Source organism: Synchiropus splendidus, chromosome 17 (assembly GCF_027744825.2).
Source record: "Synchiropus splendidus isolate RoL2022-P1 chromosome 17, RoL_Sspl_1.0, whole genome shotgun sequence".
Lineage (NCBI taxonomy): Eukaryota > Metazoa > Chordata > Actinopteri > Syngnathiformes > Callionymidae > Synchiropus > Synchiropus splendidus.
In genome coordinates this window covers 17,189,317-17,203,853 of record NC_071350.1, presented here as the reverse complement: position 1 = coordinate 17,203,853, position 14,537 = coordinate 17,189,317, and the positions used below count along the sequence as shown (strand labels likewise).

General features: G+C 43.7%; 1 protein-coding gene across 3 annotated transcripts in view; it reads right to left on the bottom strand.

The window, feature by feature from the left end:
- The window catches only part of jade2 (jade family PHD finger 2), a 117,675-nt gene that overhangs the window by 46,423 nt on the left and 56,715 nt on the right, over positions 1 to 14,537 (bottom strand). For all 3 annotated transcript variants that reach the window (XM_053846294.1, XM_053846293.1, XM_053846295.1), the window contains exon 5: positions 957 to 1,093. In XM_053846294.1, the coding sequence (XP_053702269.1) occupies positions 957 to 1,093 (137 nt within the window). The remainder of the gene's footprint in view (positions 1 to 956; positions 1,094 to 14,537) is intronic.

The window sequence follows — 14,537 nt, the reverse complement described above, 5'->3', positions numbered from 1 at the left end:
CACACTTCCGTATTTTCATTTTCTCTTCTCCCCGTCTGCTGCCAAAATGTCTTTTTAACCAGTGAAATTATTATATATTTCTTAAGTAAAGACACGTGTATTTACAAAGTGCTGTAACTTCATTACGAAAAAGTGATCTAATTACAGCACCATTAGAAAAACAACTGAAGACTTTAATGCAATAAAGACATGAGCTTTGTCACTTGGACTTTTGAGTGTCTTGGCCACTTGATGCTGCTGCTCTTGTCGCTCTGTAACCACACACATTTTGAGTTGAGCTTTATTTTCATCTCACTCTCTTCCGTCACTCTCCGGCTCTAAAAACACAAATAAAGCTGATCCGCGTATTAATTTTTAATTGACATAAGCAATAAATTATTGAGCAGAGCTGCATTCTAAAAGGCGAAATAATCTGCATCATGATCCGCCCGGCGGAGGCAATAAGCCTCTGGCTCCGAAGGTTAGGAGAAATAACCTCCAGTGAGGAAGTGTGTTGGTGTGTGTGTGGTGGAAGGGACCTGAACACAAGGCTTTATCAGCAGAGACACAATCGCCGCGCACATGAAACAGCCTGGGAAGCAGCAGACGGAGTAATGAGGACGGGAAGTCAGGAACGAAACAGGACAAAAGAGGACAAGACTCCTGACTCTGACATGCAACGCCGTCGAGTCACGATGATGTGTGAAGTGACGGTCGAGAAAATTGTGCCACACACTGTGACCCCTTTATTGAAGTGAGAGGAAATATTTGCTCGGCTGCGAGTCACGTGACAGAACCTGAGCGCTCACATGACTGACGAAAGCGGTGGAAGGAGTGGGTTAACTATGGGAGCTAAAGAGTCAAATATGTTTTGGAGGACCAGTTTTGGCTACTGTTACCGCACAGATTTGGTCACATTTGAGAGACCACTCACCAGTTCCATTCCCTTCACTATCAGAGGACTCATTTGCACTCACCCATTTTCCTGAACTCCTGGTTGACCAGGTCCAGCCAGGCCACATCCAGGTCGTCCAGGTCGTAGCAGCTGTAGAGTTGAGTGGGGGGCGACTGACCTCCTGAGTACTGCCTGTTTCGAGGCGACTCCACCATCAACCTGTGAAACACAGAGGGAGACCTAGATTGACACAGCGCCATCTTTTGTTTGGACCTTCACATGTGGGCATAGCTCATATTGTTGAATGTTTAAATATGAATTGACTTTTGCAGTGTTGTTTTTGGACCTGTACTGAGCACTGCAGTCACCACTCAGCTCTTCAATGATCCTCCAACAGTAACTGGCGGACGTGCTCCACTGACCTCGTGGTCCCAAATCAAACTATGACACAAAAAGTGATGACAAATGGAGTTGTTGAGGGCAGCAGTGACAGGAAGCTCCTCGGGGCAGTGTCTGGACTCCACCGCCTCAGGCTTCGGTGTCTCTGTCAACAAGCGCCAGAGAAACCGGGTCGGGAACTCTGCTCGACCCGCACGGATCCAATAACGCGTCACTCACTCCCAGAGAGGGGTCGGATCACCGTGATCAAATATGATGCAGCTCTTGACTGGCTGCTTTTTACTCTTGAACTTTTCACCCTCAACTGCGACACCACTGTCTCCCCGTCTTTGATGCTCCATTGCTGCAGCTGGAAGGGTCTAAAATATCAGCCAGATGAAGTTAAAAGTCACCTTAATTTGCTGTTTTTATTTCACATGAGGAAGATGGTCGGCTTCACTGTGAAGCTTTTATTTCCTCGTCCACGAATGATCTGCCCACACTGGAGCATCTGTGCAGACACCTTCATGTCTTCCCACATGAGAACAGATGACAGTGACTCAACTGACCTGCAGGACGACCTGCTGAGACACTCGACAGGAGGGGAACCTTCTTTTTTAAGTTTGAAAAGCCTATTTTGTGTTGTGTGTGTGTGCGAAATCTGTTTCGACAATTGTCACAGCGTTATTATTATTTTAAATAGTGAATTACATTCATTGTGTTTGAATGACAAAATAAGAACAATAATTCTTACATTAAATATACGCATAAACTATTTTTAGTCATTCTCAAAATAATTTTATTCTGATGCAAATACTCCTCAAAAAAATCCTAAAACCAAATAATTTATTTTTCAGACAATTTTCAGACAAAAATTTTTAAAAATATAATTACAAGATGAAAATACCACCATAGGATATTTTCTGTTTAAATCACTCACCTCAAATGTGCAAATATTAGTAAAAAAAAGTGTTTTCTCACATTATTCACTTGATGCACTTCAATTGCACTTTTGCAATATAAATATATTAAAATAAATAAACATATATCTTGCTGTTTACTTGGATTTTTTTCATTAAATTCCAGTTTCATCTATCTGAGACTGTTTGCTTGAATTATAAACTAAACTTAACTGTTGATACGCACATATATTAAATTACATATTTAAGTGAAAGAGCCTTTTTAAAACATTGAGAATTGACAGGTTTAATATAAATAAACAATGCAGAAGCAACATGATAATAATAATAATAATAATAATAATAATAATAAGAAGAAGAAGAAGAAGAAGAACAATAACAACAACAACAATAATATTAATCATAATAAACTGTTTTTTTATGCTTTATTCCTGAAATATAATAACAACACAGTACCAAACATATAATCATTTTTACAAAGTAATAAGGTTTTTGTTCAGTGACTGAACAGATGTGCTGAATGAATGAATTTGACAGACTGTCATCTAGTTTCTAATATACAGACTCACTTGGTCACGTGACCACGTGCAGCCCCAGATGGAGAACGTCAACTGACTGAACGAATGGCTGAAGAAGCTCCAGAAGAAGGCTCCATGCCAGTTCTAGCAAGTGGCTTCCCTCACCATCAGACGGTTCCTCTCTGCAGGAATCATCAGGGTTTTCCCGCCCGCTTCTCTTCCGTCTCCTTCATCAACGTTTCTCGTCCCACTAGTTTCCTCCCATGAGAAACATTGCTGGTAATAATCCGCCGCAGCAGAAGAGAGCGAAGCAGCCAGAGTTTCATTTTATCGGTGCAGGAATCCGTGGTTAGCCAACTGTAGTAGATTCCTGGAATGTGTTGCTGTTGGGACCAGTCGCTGGCACCAGGTGGCCCAAACATTTGGCTGAATTCAAATTGAACGACAAGAGCCGCTACTTAAAGATTTAGAAAATGTAGAAGTACATTACTGTGAAGAGAATCGACCCGGCCGATTCAAGGGGGCGCCAGACTCATTCTAAAAAAGATCGACACCCTGACTGAAGAGGAGGAAGTTTGCTCCTTTAAATTCCCTCGTGCTGCATCCTTCCTCTCTTCAGCTCTTGTGCGACATGACAAAACCCCTTTATGCATTTTAAATGTATGTAAATCTTCCACCAAAGTTGCAGAGCACGTTATCGGGGTCCGACATCACACAGGTTCCTGCTGTAAGATCGGTAGCAGGTCAAACATGCTCGGGAAACGCCGGCAGGTTTGGGGGGGACGAGATAAAACCACTTGTTCAAACATGGCCGTCTTGTCAGATTCAGACAATCGCGTCCCTGTGTGGACTCAGTGTGTGTGCGTGCGTGTCTGAAATAATATCTCATTCTTGAAATACCTCGGTGCCTCAACGCCGCTGAGAAAACGGCGATTCCCTTTTCTTCGCTGTAATCCCCCTCTTTCTTCCCCGGGTTTTCACACACCAGACTGTGTGTGCATGTGTGTGTGTGTGTGTGTGTGTGAGAGAGACGGGGGATCGTGCCAACAGCCCCTTATCCTTGGGCAACCCCTGCAAAATCCCAGACTTTAAATCAAACTCCCATATCAGCCGGAGGACGGAGGCGAGGGGATCACGCTGAGATCCGACAGGGTCCACCGGTTTGCCCACACCGCCGCTCTGTCTACACAACTGGCTCAAGTGTGAATCGACATCGAACTGAAGAACTAATTCTACAATTAGCTTCGATGCTAGCTGACATGGAAATGAGCATGAATTCCTCTTCTCTGCGGTCACACAGTGACACCTTTTTATCTTGGGGTCGCAGGTGTTTGAGCCTGTCCCAGCTACTTAGGGCGAGAGGCGACAGGTCGCTTGGTAGATTCTGATAAACAGCGACACAATTTAACAATTAAAGCTCATGATTTACAGGGAGAACAAAAGGACTCCACAGTCAGAGCCACTCTACGGGCGCTGCCTGGCGGAGAAGTAATCGTCAACACTACATCTAAGTTTCCATGTTCGGATTGTGCGCTTCGGCTTCACCACCAAAAATAACCCACACATTTTTGGCCACGTTTGTAGCCGAGCATTTGTCTCCATCCTTGTACAGAAATTGCCATGTTTGGATCACGACTATTAACGCAATTCCAAACCATCTCTTCCTACCAGGTGCTGCGATTTTGTCCAAACATTGCCGCCAATTCCACCACTCACTTCAGTCTCCTTTCGCCTACCCCTCCACACTGCATGTGCCGCATCATATTCCCTCCCTGCTTGTTGAGATGAAGTTGACGGCACTCATTTGCCCACAAATATGGCCGCCAAGGGTCACCAAGGTGTAGAATAGAGGGAACTAAAAAGTGGAACTCACTAGTGCGGCGTCACCAGAACGTAAACAAACGTGGCCGACCACCAGATCCATCTCTGTCCAGGCTGACACTCTACATCTCGACCCTGTGGAACATAGCAGCTACTGGCTGGATGAACAAATCCAGACACACAAATGTCCCCCAACTTTACCTCTCAGACTCCACCCACCCAAACCTCTTTCAGGCTCCGCCCCTTGTGAAGAGCTCCATAACAACACAACAAACAGTCACTACACGCTTTCAGTCCGGTACCTACTGACAGAACATCATCATAAAAACGAAATACCTGTTTTATCATCGTTTTTATTTTGCATATGCATCTTTGCTCTTCAAATCCAAAATAAATCATATTTGGTTAAAATCATTGCAGCCTGGAGCTTTTTTCAGGCTAACCAACTGACACTAGTTTTTCACAAGCTACTTTGAAAAGCTCCTTATTTGCTGCTACGATGTCCCAGAACCAATCGCAACTTTCACCACAATTTTGTTGAACAATCTGCCTCAACAATCAATAATAAAAGTCTGAGAAATCCTGGGGGGACTGTAATTAGCAGTTTTCACCTCACAAAAACCATCGTCCCATGCGGCGAACAAACGCGACAAACGTACGGGAACGAGCTCGCTTGTAGCGTCGACGGAGGGGTTTTATTTTCCACATTCACACCAAATGTCATCAAGTGTTTCCTGCGTTGCCGAGGAGTCGAGCGTCAGAAATGTCAAACTGTGACTCAGCGCACAGGCGGCTACTCTTTTGTTCCTAATGTGATGAAACAATCTGCCAGCTGAATATTAGAGCGACAAACGAGAGAGTTCCAGGAAGTGAGTCGCCGGAGAAGTAGAAAAGTGAGCGTCAGGTGAAGTGGAGAACATGGTTTTGACCCGACTCATACAGTCTCATACAGTCAGCCTGCCACACACACACAGGCCTGAAACCAGACGGTGATAAACTGTTTGTGTTAAAATCCAAACCCACAATAAATGCTGGAATCATGTTACAGAGCAGAGTGAGTCATCTTCATGTCATATTCATCAGACAAAACCCACACGAGCACACGTCGATCCCTCGACGCTGTCAATCATCCCTTCCCGTCAATACGACATCAATAATGCATTTACGACACGCAAACACAGCTCAGGGTAACACACAATGAATAAATCCATATACATGGGCACAATACATCTCAGTTAAGATGACACACTCGCATCAATAAATTAACAGCCCCACACATGCAGACGTCGACAACATATCCACAGTAACAAATGAGAGATACACACAGCTACATTCAGTCACTCACACTTGCAAACGCATAGTTCAGTTACACACAGGCACACAAGCAGTTTTACACTAAGCTTATCGAAGCATAATGACAGTTCTAACACACTGTAGATACGCACCAACACGCAACAAAAGCACACAAACAAGTGGAGGAAAAAAGTGCCAAACCACGCACAATTGAGTTACATTAAAGGTCACACAACTCAACACATCCTGGAACAACACAACACGGGGTGTAACAAACAAACACACACAACTACAGTGAGTAAACTGCAAAGAAAAGAAAACACAATTTACACACTTGGTTACAAACTAACAAGAAAACACAGACACACAAAGTAACATGTACTTCAATAACACAACACATATTTCAAAAGTATACACACATCAAGTGGCAAACCAAGAGAATACAAAAGATACAGACATGCTAGGACAGCATCAAAGACGTTTGTATCTCAATCCTTGTGAGGACCTCTCATGGCCATAACCCTTTCCCCAGCCTCTCACCCTAAACCTGAGCGTCTAATAGCCAAGCTTAACCAGGACTCTGAACCAAACTGAAACTCATTGATTTATATGGAAGTTTTAACCCTCTAATTGAGGCTTTAACTGGTCCAGCAAAAGGTCCCCACAAGGATGTGTCCCTACAAGTATTGGTGTACAAGATAAACACGCACACACACACCTCTGGGATCAGTGAGTCATCTTCCTGTCGATGAAATCAATAATCCCCCCAACATCATTTGCACACTGACCTTTCACAAATGACTCACTCTTGACGCTTCTTAAGTCTCTCTCTCTCTGACTCTCTCTCTCTCACACACACACACACACGCACACACAGTCCATCGCTGAAAATAAATCTAAAACCTTTTAGCATCTAACCTGGACTGTGAGTCAGATCTGATCATCACACTCCATGAAATATTAATATCTCCGACGTGGGAACGCAGCAGAGAGAGACGGGAGTGTAAATATTCATTGAATACAAAAGTTTCCAGTCCTCCAAAACAAAAGTTGGATTTTTGTAGCACCAACAGAGACCTTGAATGCAGCTGAATTATTAATCACCGCACGAGCATTAATGGTATTACTCATCCCCATCTGAAAAATCGCACCACTGAAGAGAGAGAGAGAGAGACCAGTGAGCTGCCCACCAAAGGGATTCTCCAGCGTCAGATCGAGCTCATCTAATGTCAATCTATGTTAGAAAATTCCATCCCTATTTGAATTATTGTTGACAGTATTGAGCTCAGTGGGTCAGCAGGTGGCAGCAGTGTCCCAGAACTTGTGCACATAACACACACAGCAGGTGGAAAGGGAGTGGTGCAGCTTTCGGATGCAACATTTAGTCACAAGTTCATCCACATTTCCTGAATACTTTACCTCTGTGGAGGTAATAACAACTTGTACTATCATTTTGACAATGTTATTAACACCAGTTTGCTTTAAAAGCAGCAGCTCTATGAGGGCGAGGGATAAAGATTTGAACTGTAGGCAGCAAGACACTTTTATTTTTAGTTCCCGGGTAGCAGAGCAGCCCACACCGTTCCACTGACAGTTGTGTGTCTGGGAGTGAAACTGCGCACTAATGAGTGCTGAGCACAGAAAATGGAGAACATTTTAAACCCAGAGAATTAGCATTTTAAGTAGCTGCTCATGAATGAAAACGCAGCTTTATTATAAACTCTCTCACGCTCCCTCGCTCGCCTCCTCACGAAGCATCCGCCTCTGTCTCCCCGAGGTGGGACGTCGATACCTCATGTTTCCGTTGCGTTGACCCCGAAAGGTCAACATTTCGGCAAACTAAAGAAAAGCAAGTGTCGCTGTGTGTTTTACAGTCGGCTTCTATACTGTCCCGCGGTTCAGATGCGTTGTCATGGATATGACTCAGACTCATTAGCACACTTCTCTAGAGCGCTGCAGGGATACAGTGACGCACAGACGGCACATTGACACACAGATAGAGTCAGACAAAAAGATGCATTGACAGGAAGTGATGCCACGTTTGTAGCGCATAGCTAATGGCACACTTCATCTACCTTTCATACACTCATTTATATTCATATTATAGACTTCAGAGATCGCTAACATTTTGTTGCAGCTTTTTTAAATCTCAAATAGTGGTGTTTTAAGGAAGGACAAAGGGAGCGACATTTTTTTTCCAGCATCAACAGAGAGGTCAAACTAAATGGGGCCAAAACAAAAGAATGTGATCTGGCAGTTTTTGAAGGTGTTGCAGTGCATTATGGGAGCGCACTTATTCGGCAAGGGCAAACAAATGCGCGAGCAATTTTATTTTTGTCTGTTAAAGTGGCTTAATGTGTTTCAACTGTCGATGCATGACTTTTTAGGCAGCACGGTGGTGTAGTGGTTTGTGCTGCCGCCTCACAGCGTCATAGGTTTGAATACAGTTTGAGGCCACTCCTGGGTAAGAGTGAGCTAATGTCCCTTCAGTGTGTTTTTTCTGTGCTTCAGTGGGTTTCCTCCTGGCGCTCCGGTTTCCTCCCAAAGTCCAGAAACATCTAGCGGAGAATGTACAAATCCAAACTGACCAGTTCAGGTTGCCCAAGCAGCAGCATAGGCTCCACCCACCGCGATTTCACGAGGGACTAAGTGTTCACCACCAGTTTTTGGATCATGGGAAGCATGGGAGTGCAGAGAAACCCTTCACAGAAAGAACTCAGGTTGAAGGACGTGCCTGGAATCTTGCTGTGGGGCCTAATTTTGAACAACTTAAAGGTGTTTTTCGGTCAATTTTCTAGGACACAATCCATATCAGAAGTTGGGGAAATATAATCCCCATAGAACCTAGCAGCAAGATGTTTTTGTAAAGACAGTAAAAGATGTTGCTGTGTAAAGCAAGCGAATCCCACAACTCAGTTCAGTGGGAAGTCATTTTTCAAGCTCATAAATGGCCGCCTCAGTTGTTGGTGGGTTGAAGCTGGGGCCGAAAGCAAGCACCCGCTGGAGGAAACATTACTTGCGAACACACACACTGATGTCTGCTCATAAAGAGCGCGGACTCGCTCCTTTGGAAATGCTGGAACACAAAAGCGCACAATCTTTGTTGCCCTGTTTGCCTTCCTGCTCCACCGTCCGAACTCCCACAGTTCTTCCACAAACAGTAAATAAGTTTCTAAGTGTTTTCAATCCTCCCCTTCGCTGGCTCCTCTTATCCAGTCGTGTCCTCCAAACAGCCCGCGAAGGAGACGATAATAACAAGAGGAAAAGAACAGGAGAGGAGTCGGGATGGAGAATGTCGAGAGAGGGGAGGGGAGGGGGGGGTCGGTGTGTTTGTGCCTGGCCAAACAAGGCAGAGGGAATGTTGTCATTCATATTTTCCACTCAGTTAGCTGGGAGCCAGAGAGGCGAAGGGTGAGAGACCGAGTCAGTGAGACGAGTGAGAGGGAGCGACGAGGGCCAAGCTGGCAGGACCCCGATTCTGCTGGTCCTCTTCCTCTCTGGATCATCGCCTCAGTCTTTTAAAGAAGCAGATGTTGACAGAGGAGGAGGAGCACTTCATTAATGCGTCAAAGTCAAGGCCCGGGGGCCAAGTCAGGTCTGCCAGGTCATTTAAGGAGTCTCCATAGTTGACGTTGTTGGTAACAACAGGCTGCTTTTATAAGACAGAAGAGATTACGAACATTTAAACTGGCAGATGCAGGAACTGTTTTCCTGTTTTGACAATTAAATAAATTCATATTTGAGCTAAGTTGGGTGTAAAATACGACTTCCCCAGTCCGCTGGGACAGAATATCAAAGGAAATAAAGAAGAAGAATTTCTGTGTGACTAAAAATCTCTTTAGTTTTGGTATCAAACTTGATGCACATCATGCTTTCAAGCTAAACAAACATACATGACACTGCTTTGGACTTTTCCAGCTCATGTGATTCTAGATCTTTACTTCACGAATGAAAGGAACAGTTTAGCTTCATCTGTCGTCTCCAAATACGATTAGCTGACATAGCTTAGCTGTTATGACCTCAGTGTTGTTGACTCGCTGAACTCATGGTGCAGCTGTGGACAATTAGTTTCCAAAGAGTGGTGAAGAAGTTAAACCTCTGAGGGAGGACCAGCAAAGGAAGGGCACCTGGACGTTTTGAAGACGCACAGCTTAATCCTCTTCAGAGTGGCGGCGGCACAAGGAAGAGGAGGGTGAGGTATCGTGAGACGGAGGAAACCCAGTTCCTAAAAGGCACAGTCAGGTGGGAAGAACTGTCACCCGAAATAAACACACAGGTCGTAAAGCGGCGGCCATATTGTCGCAGCGGTTCGCTGGATCTCAACACCAATGGAAGGATGGATTCTTGTGTCGACACCCTGCAGCAGGATCCAACTCGGTAGGAAACTTCCAAGCTGAAGACTAACACATTGAAAACAGCTGGATTCTGCTGGCAGGCGTGCGCTCCAGATGCTCCCAGCCGAAATTGTGTAAATCAAGCCTGGCTTTCTTCTGGCAGGCTTAAAATGTCATTATTATTATTATTAAAATCAAGAATCGCTGGAAAACAAACAACGTGGAACATTTCAAAGAAGCAAATTAAACCACTGGAGAGGGGAATTTGCTGCTCGGAACCATCTCTGAAGCCCGGAGTCCAAATCTATGTTTAATCCCAACGGCTGCGCTCTCTGCTGAAGTGAGGTCCAGTCCAACTTTTTCAACGGAATACAACACAGAAGTGTCCAAGTCTGGAGAGCCAACATCCAAACAAGCTTTCCGTCTTTGTTCGGCCCGGACACGGATGTCACCGTCTGATTTACGACGTTCCCAATGTTCCCCTGTGCAGGAAACACTCATACCAGCCTTATATAAATGATCGCGCAACTCTTGGCAGCTTCACAAGACGGCAGCAATAAGAGCGATGGCATATGTGCGGCTGTTAAAAAGACAAAGAGAAGGAGACGGAATCGAGCCGAGTCAACACCAACTGACAGCAGAACAGAGGGAGCGGAGAATTCAGAAACAACGATGGGTGATGTCTTCATTGTTTTGCTCCGCCGACAGATCCTCCTGACAGAAGCTGCCAGGCTTTAGCTGGAGGAGAGGAAAGTCTTTCTCCAAATACACCGGGAGATCAACGATATTGTGTCTCTTCTCTGGGTGGTTGAGTGTTGAACATCTCACATTACTCATTTTCTAAGCTCACACAGCGCCAACGTGAAGGCTGACGTCACTCTTCGCAATGAACTTATTCAAGAGCAAAATCAGATTCAAGACAGTCATGAGGCGCTATATGAAGCTGGGAAATACCTTAATAAGCATTAAGTATAACACAGTTATTATTAGGTGTTTTTTTCCGCATTATTTTCTTTCCCCCCATTTTTATTTTTTTTCATCGTCCAAAGTTATTAATATTAATTTTCTTTATTACTTTTAATGAGTATTGAGCTTCTCTCAAAATAAATAAATAAATATACATAGATATAAATAAATAAATAAGTACAGTACATTGACCATGCTATATAAATATATGTATTTATTATCATTATTTTTATAATAATAATAATAATTTCTATTATTATTATGGAACAATATTTTTTCAGATGTCTGTTATCGAAATATTCACCACAAAATAGATCTTGCAATATTTAGAATTTATATTGAGAATATATACATTTATAATAAAAATAAAAATTAAAACAGCATTATTTTTTGTTCTCTTTGTTTCATGAAGTCGAAGTAAAATTTAAGACTCTTCTTATGTCACTCTCTCTTGTCCTGTCATGAGGAACAATGTTATCGTCAAGATTATTTTGTGACCCAATGAACCACGAATATTACAATAATACATAGCATAATAATGCAATTTTTAAATGCATTAAACATTTGGACTGAAATGTCAACAACTCTAAAAAAAAAAAAAAAAAAAATTAAAGTGACTCATAAGCACTCGAATATTAAACCTCACAACCAAATTAATAACTTATATAAAAAGCAAAACAAACAAATTAACAATAAATGAAACATGAGTTGCAAATGTTGTGGGCTAGAATTTAGTGCATCCAAGTGAGGAACAATGTTGATGATGGGTAAAAGTGCGATGACAATAGAACAGCAGGGTTTGGAAGGTGGTGTATCCCGACCTTCATTACATGCATGAGGCAAAACACGAAGCGTTTCATCAGAAAAGAGAGCAGGAGCAAGCTTAAGCGCTTCACATCATGATGATGTCAGCGAAGGTTCAATCTCAGGATTCGCGCGTGTCTAAATTGCTTTTCCACCCACTGCAGGAGAAGGTGAGTCACGTAACCTGAAGTTCTTCATGCTCCCGCTTGATAGCTAGGATTACAGTTTTATAGCTGTCTCTGTCAACAACTCAGCTCCTCCAGCGCCGCTGTTCCACCGTGGCTCACGTCAGAGCACGTAACGCTGGATGGAAATGGCTTTTCAAATGTGGGTCAGAAACTAATTCATTCACCATGTCGGAGAGAAACCAGTCATCCGCACAACTGATCCCCGACTGCCAGCAATATCATCAGAAAGGTGACACACGTTCACTGAAATAAGGTTTGTTTGTATAAATTCTGTCTGGGTTCAAACTGCATCTGGAAAAACAAAGACCTTGGAGACTTCCCCAGTGTTTCCTGGGTCTGACCCGAGGCCTCCTCACTGTGGGGCAGTATGCCCAACCCTCCTTAACTTCTGACCAGGTGACTGGTCGTGCAGTCACTGAGCAGCAGTCTATTTTTGCCTCATATTTAGGATTTAAGATTCATATTTTTCATCATTAAAAATAGAGCAATTATTAAATTAATTTGATAATAAATACATGAATTATCACTTGCACTTTGTTATTATTGTTATTATATTTTAGACATTATTTTTGTCTCATATTTATGGATTTATATTTAGATTTTATACATTAATTATGAAATTAATAAAAGGAGAATCACACAATCCCTCATGCTAAATAAAATAAGAATATTATAAATAATATTTACTGTATTTGATCTTTATTTCTAGTATAATTCTCCTGAAAATATTTTTTATATATATATATAATTATTTTATTATTATTTATTATTATTATTAGCAACCCTTCCACTGAGCGCTGAAGGTCATGGCCCGACTGAGACAACAGCACCTCTGGATCATCACCATACTGACACCAGAATCCAGATCTTTGTCGAGGGTGCAGCCGTCCAGAAGGTCAAATGAACAATAAAAACAGGGTCCAATAGAGCAACTGTCTCCGTCTGAACCGACCACGCACTTCCCCATAACCAGATTCCATTTGGACTCCTCTCATTTGCATGCCATTATTCTTGCCTCCCATTCAGCTGGAGGGAACTATCTGCTCCCACAATGACCCAAACAACCCACAGGGATGATTTAATCGACCTATAATCTCATCGACACTAATCTAATCTGCTCTCTGATTTATACCAACGCCGGCTACTATTTTACAGGAGCGGAACACAGACACATGAGAACATGAGCGGATAAATGGACAAACACAGTGACAGTCAGTCGTGCCTCGCGCTGGACCTCTGAAGTCGAGGCGGGGAGGATTGAGCAAGACGTGCAAATGGACAGGGACGAGCCAGCGCTCAAGCTCCGCAGACAACGTGCGTCCATTTATCACACAGAGATGCGTCTTCGGAGACACCATCAGAGGGAAGGTCAATTCAAGAATGTTCTTTTTTTGGCCCCAACTGGAAACAGTCCCTGCCTGCGCTGAGGCATTAGCAGCGCATCTGAGAAGATGGGTGAAGGCTGTGTATGATGTAGGCTCCCGGCACTCTGTTTTCCTCCCACAGACTAGAAACACGCAGAGGTTAATGGCCGACCCTCGTCGATGGTCTTCGCCCGTGACCGCAGCAGAGCCAGCCAGATGTTTGGAAGGCGCCTGCTTCCACTTTTATTAGCATCACACCTTTTTTTTTTTGTTCCCTCCAGCGAACGGCAACACACATGCGAGCACGCATGTCGTAAACTTAGCGGCGGATTATCAGGTGTGAGTTAGGCTACGCAGTAGAAACAGGCAAAGTACAAACAGGTTTAAAGTCAATGAGTGAGTTTAAGGAACTCACAGAAATATTACAATTATAGTGCATTGATATTGTCAATAAAAATGGCTCAAAAAGGTTAGCACATTGAGAGCTGGCACGTTGACAAGTTACATAGGGATTAAAGATGGTTTATGAACTGGAAGTGATTTTAGAAGAGGGTTCCTGCAGGTGCCGATGGAAAGAGAGACATCCTTGAAGCACTTGAACTTGCCCATCCTTTTAGCCCCATAAGTCAAAGGCTGCGGAGCCGACTGGCTGTGAGCGCCCCCTCCTGACAAACCTCTTCCGCCAGGACCCTGTTGCATCGAGAAAGTGTGTGGATAACGGACGTGCGAAGACGCAGGATCAACTAATCGCCACCTCAGATTCGCACTACTCCATTATAGGTGTGTTACGTTGATCATGAAGTCGCCGGCCCTGGGTTCACATCCCATCGAGGTGACCCGTGTCAGCCACAAGGCAGGCGCTGGAGCATCACTGATGGTGATTCTGGAGCCAGGCAGTGGGTCCTCACAGAGGAGCGAGGCGCATTGACAGCTCTGTCAATACTAATCCCCAAAATTCTGAGGTTGCGCAGACGCTTTCGAGCTCAATGTCTTCTCTCAGATTGATAAAACATCAGTCACTTTTGGCTACTCCACTTTCTCTCACCGATCTCTCTCAAAAACCACATCTGGTCTACG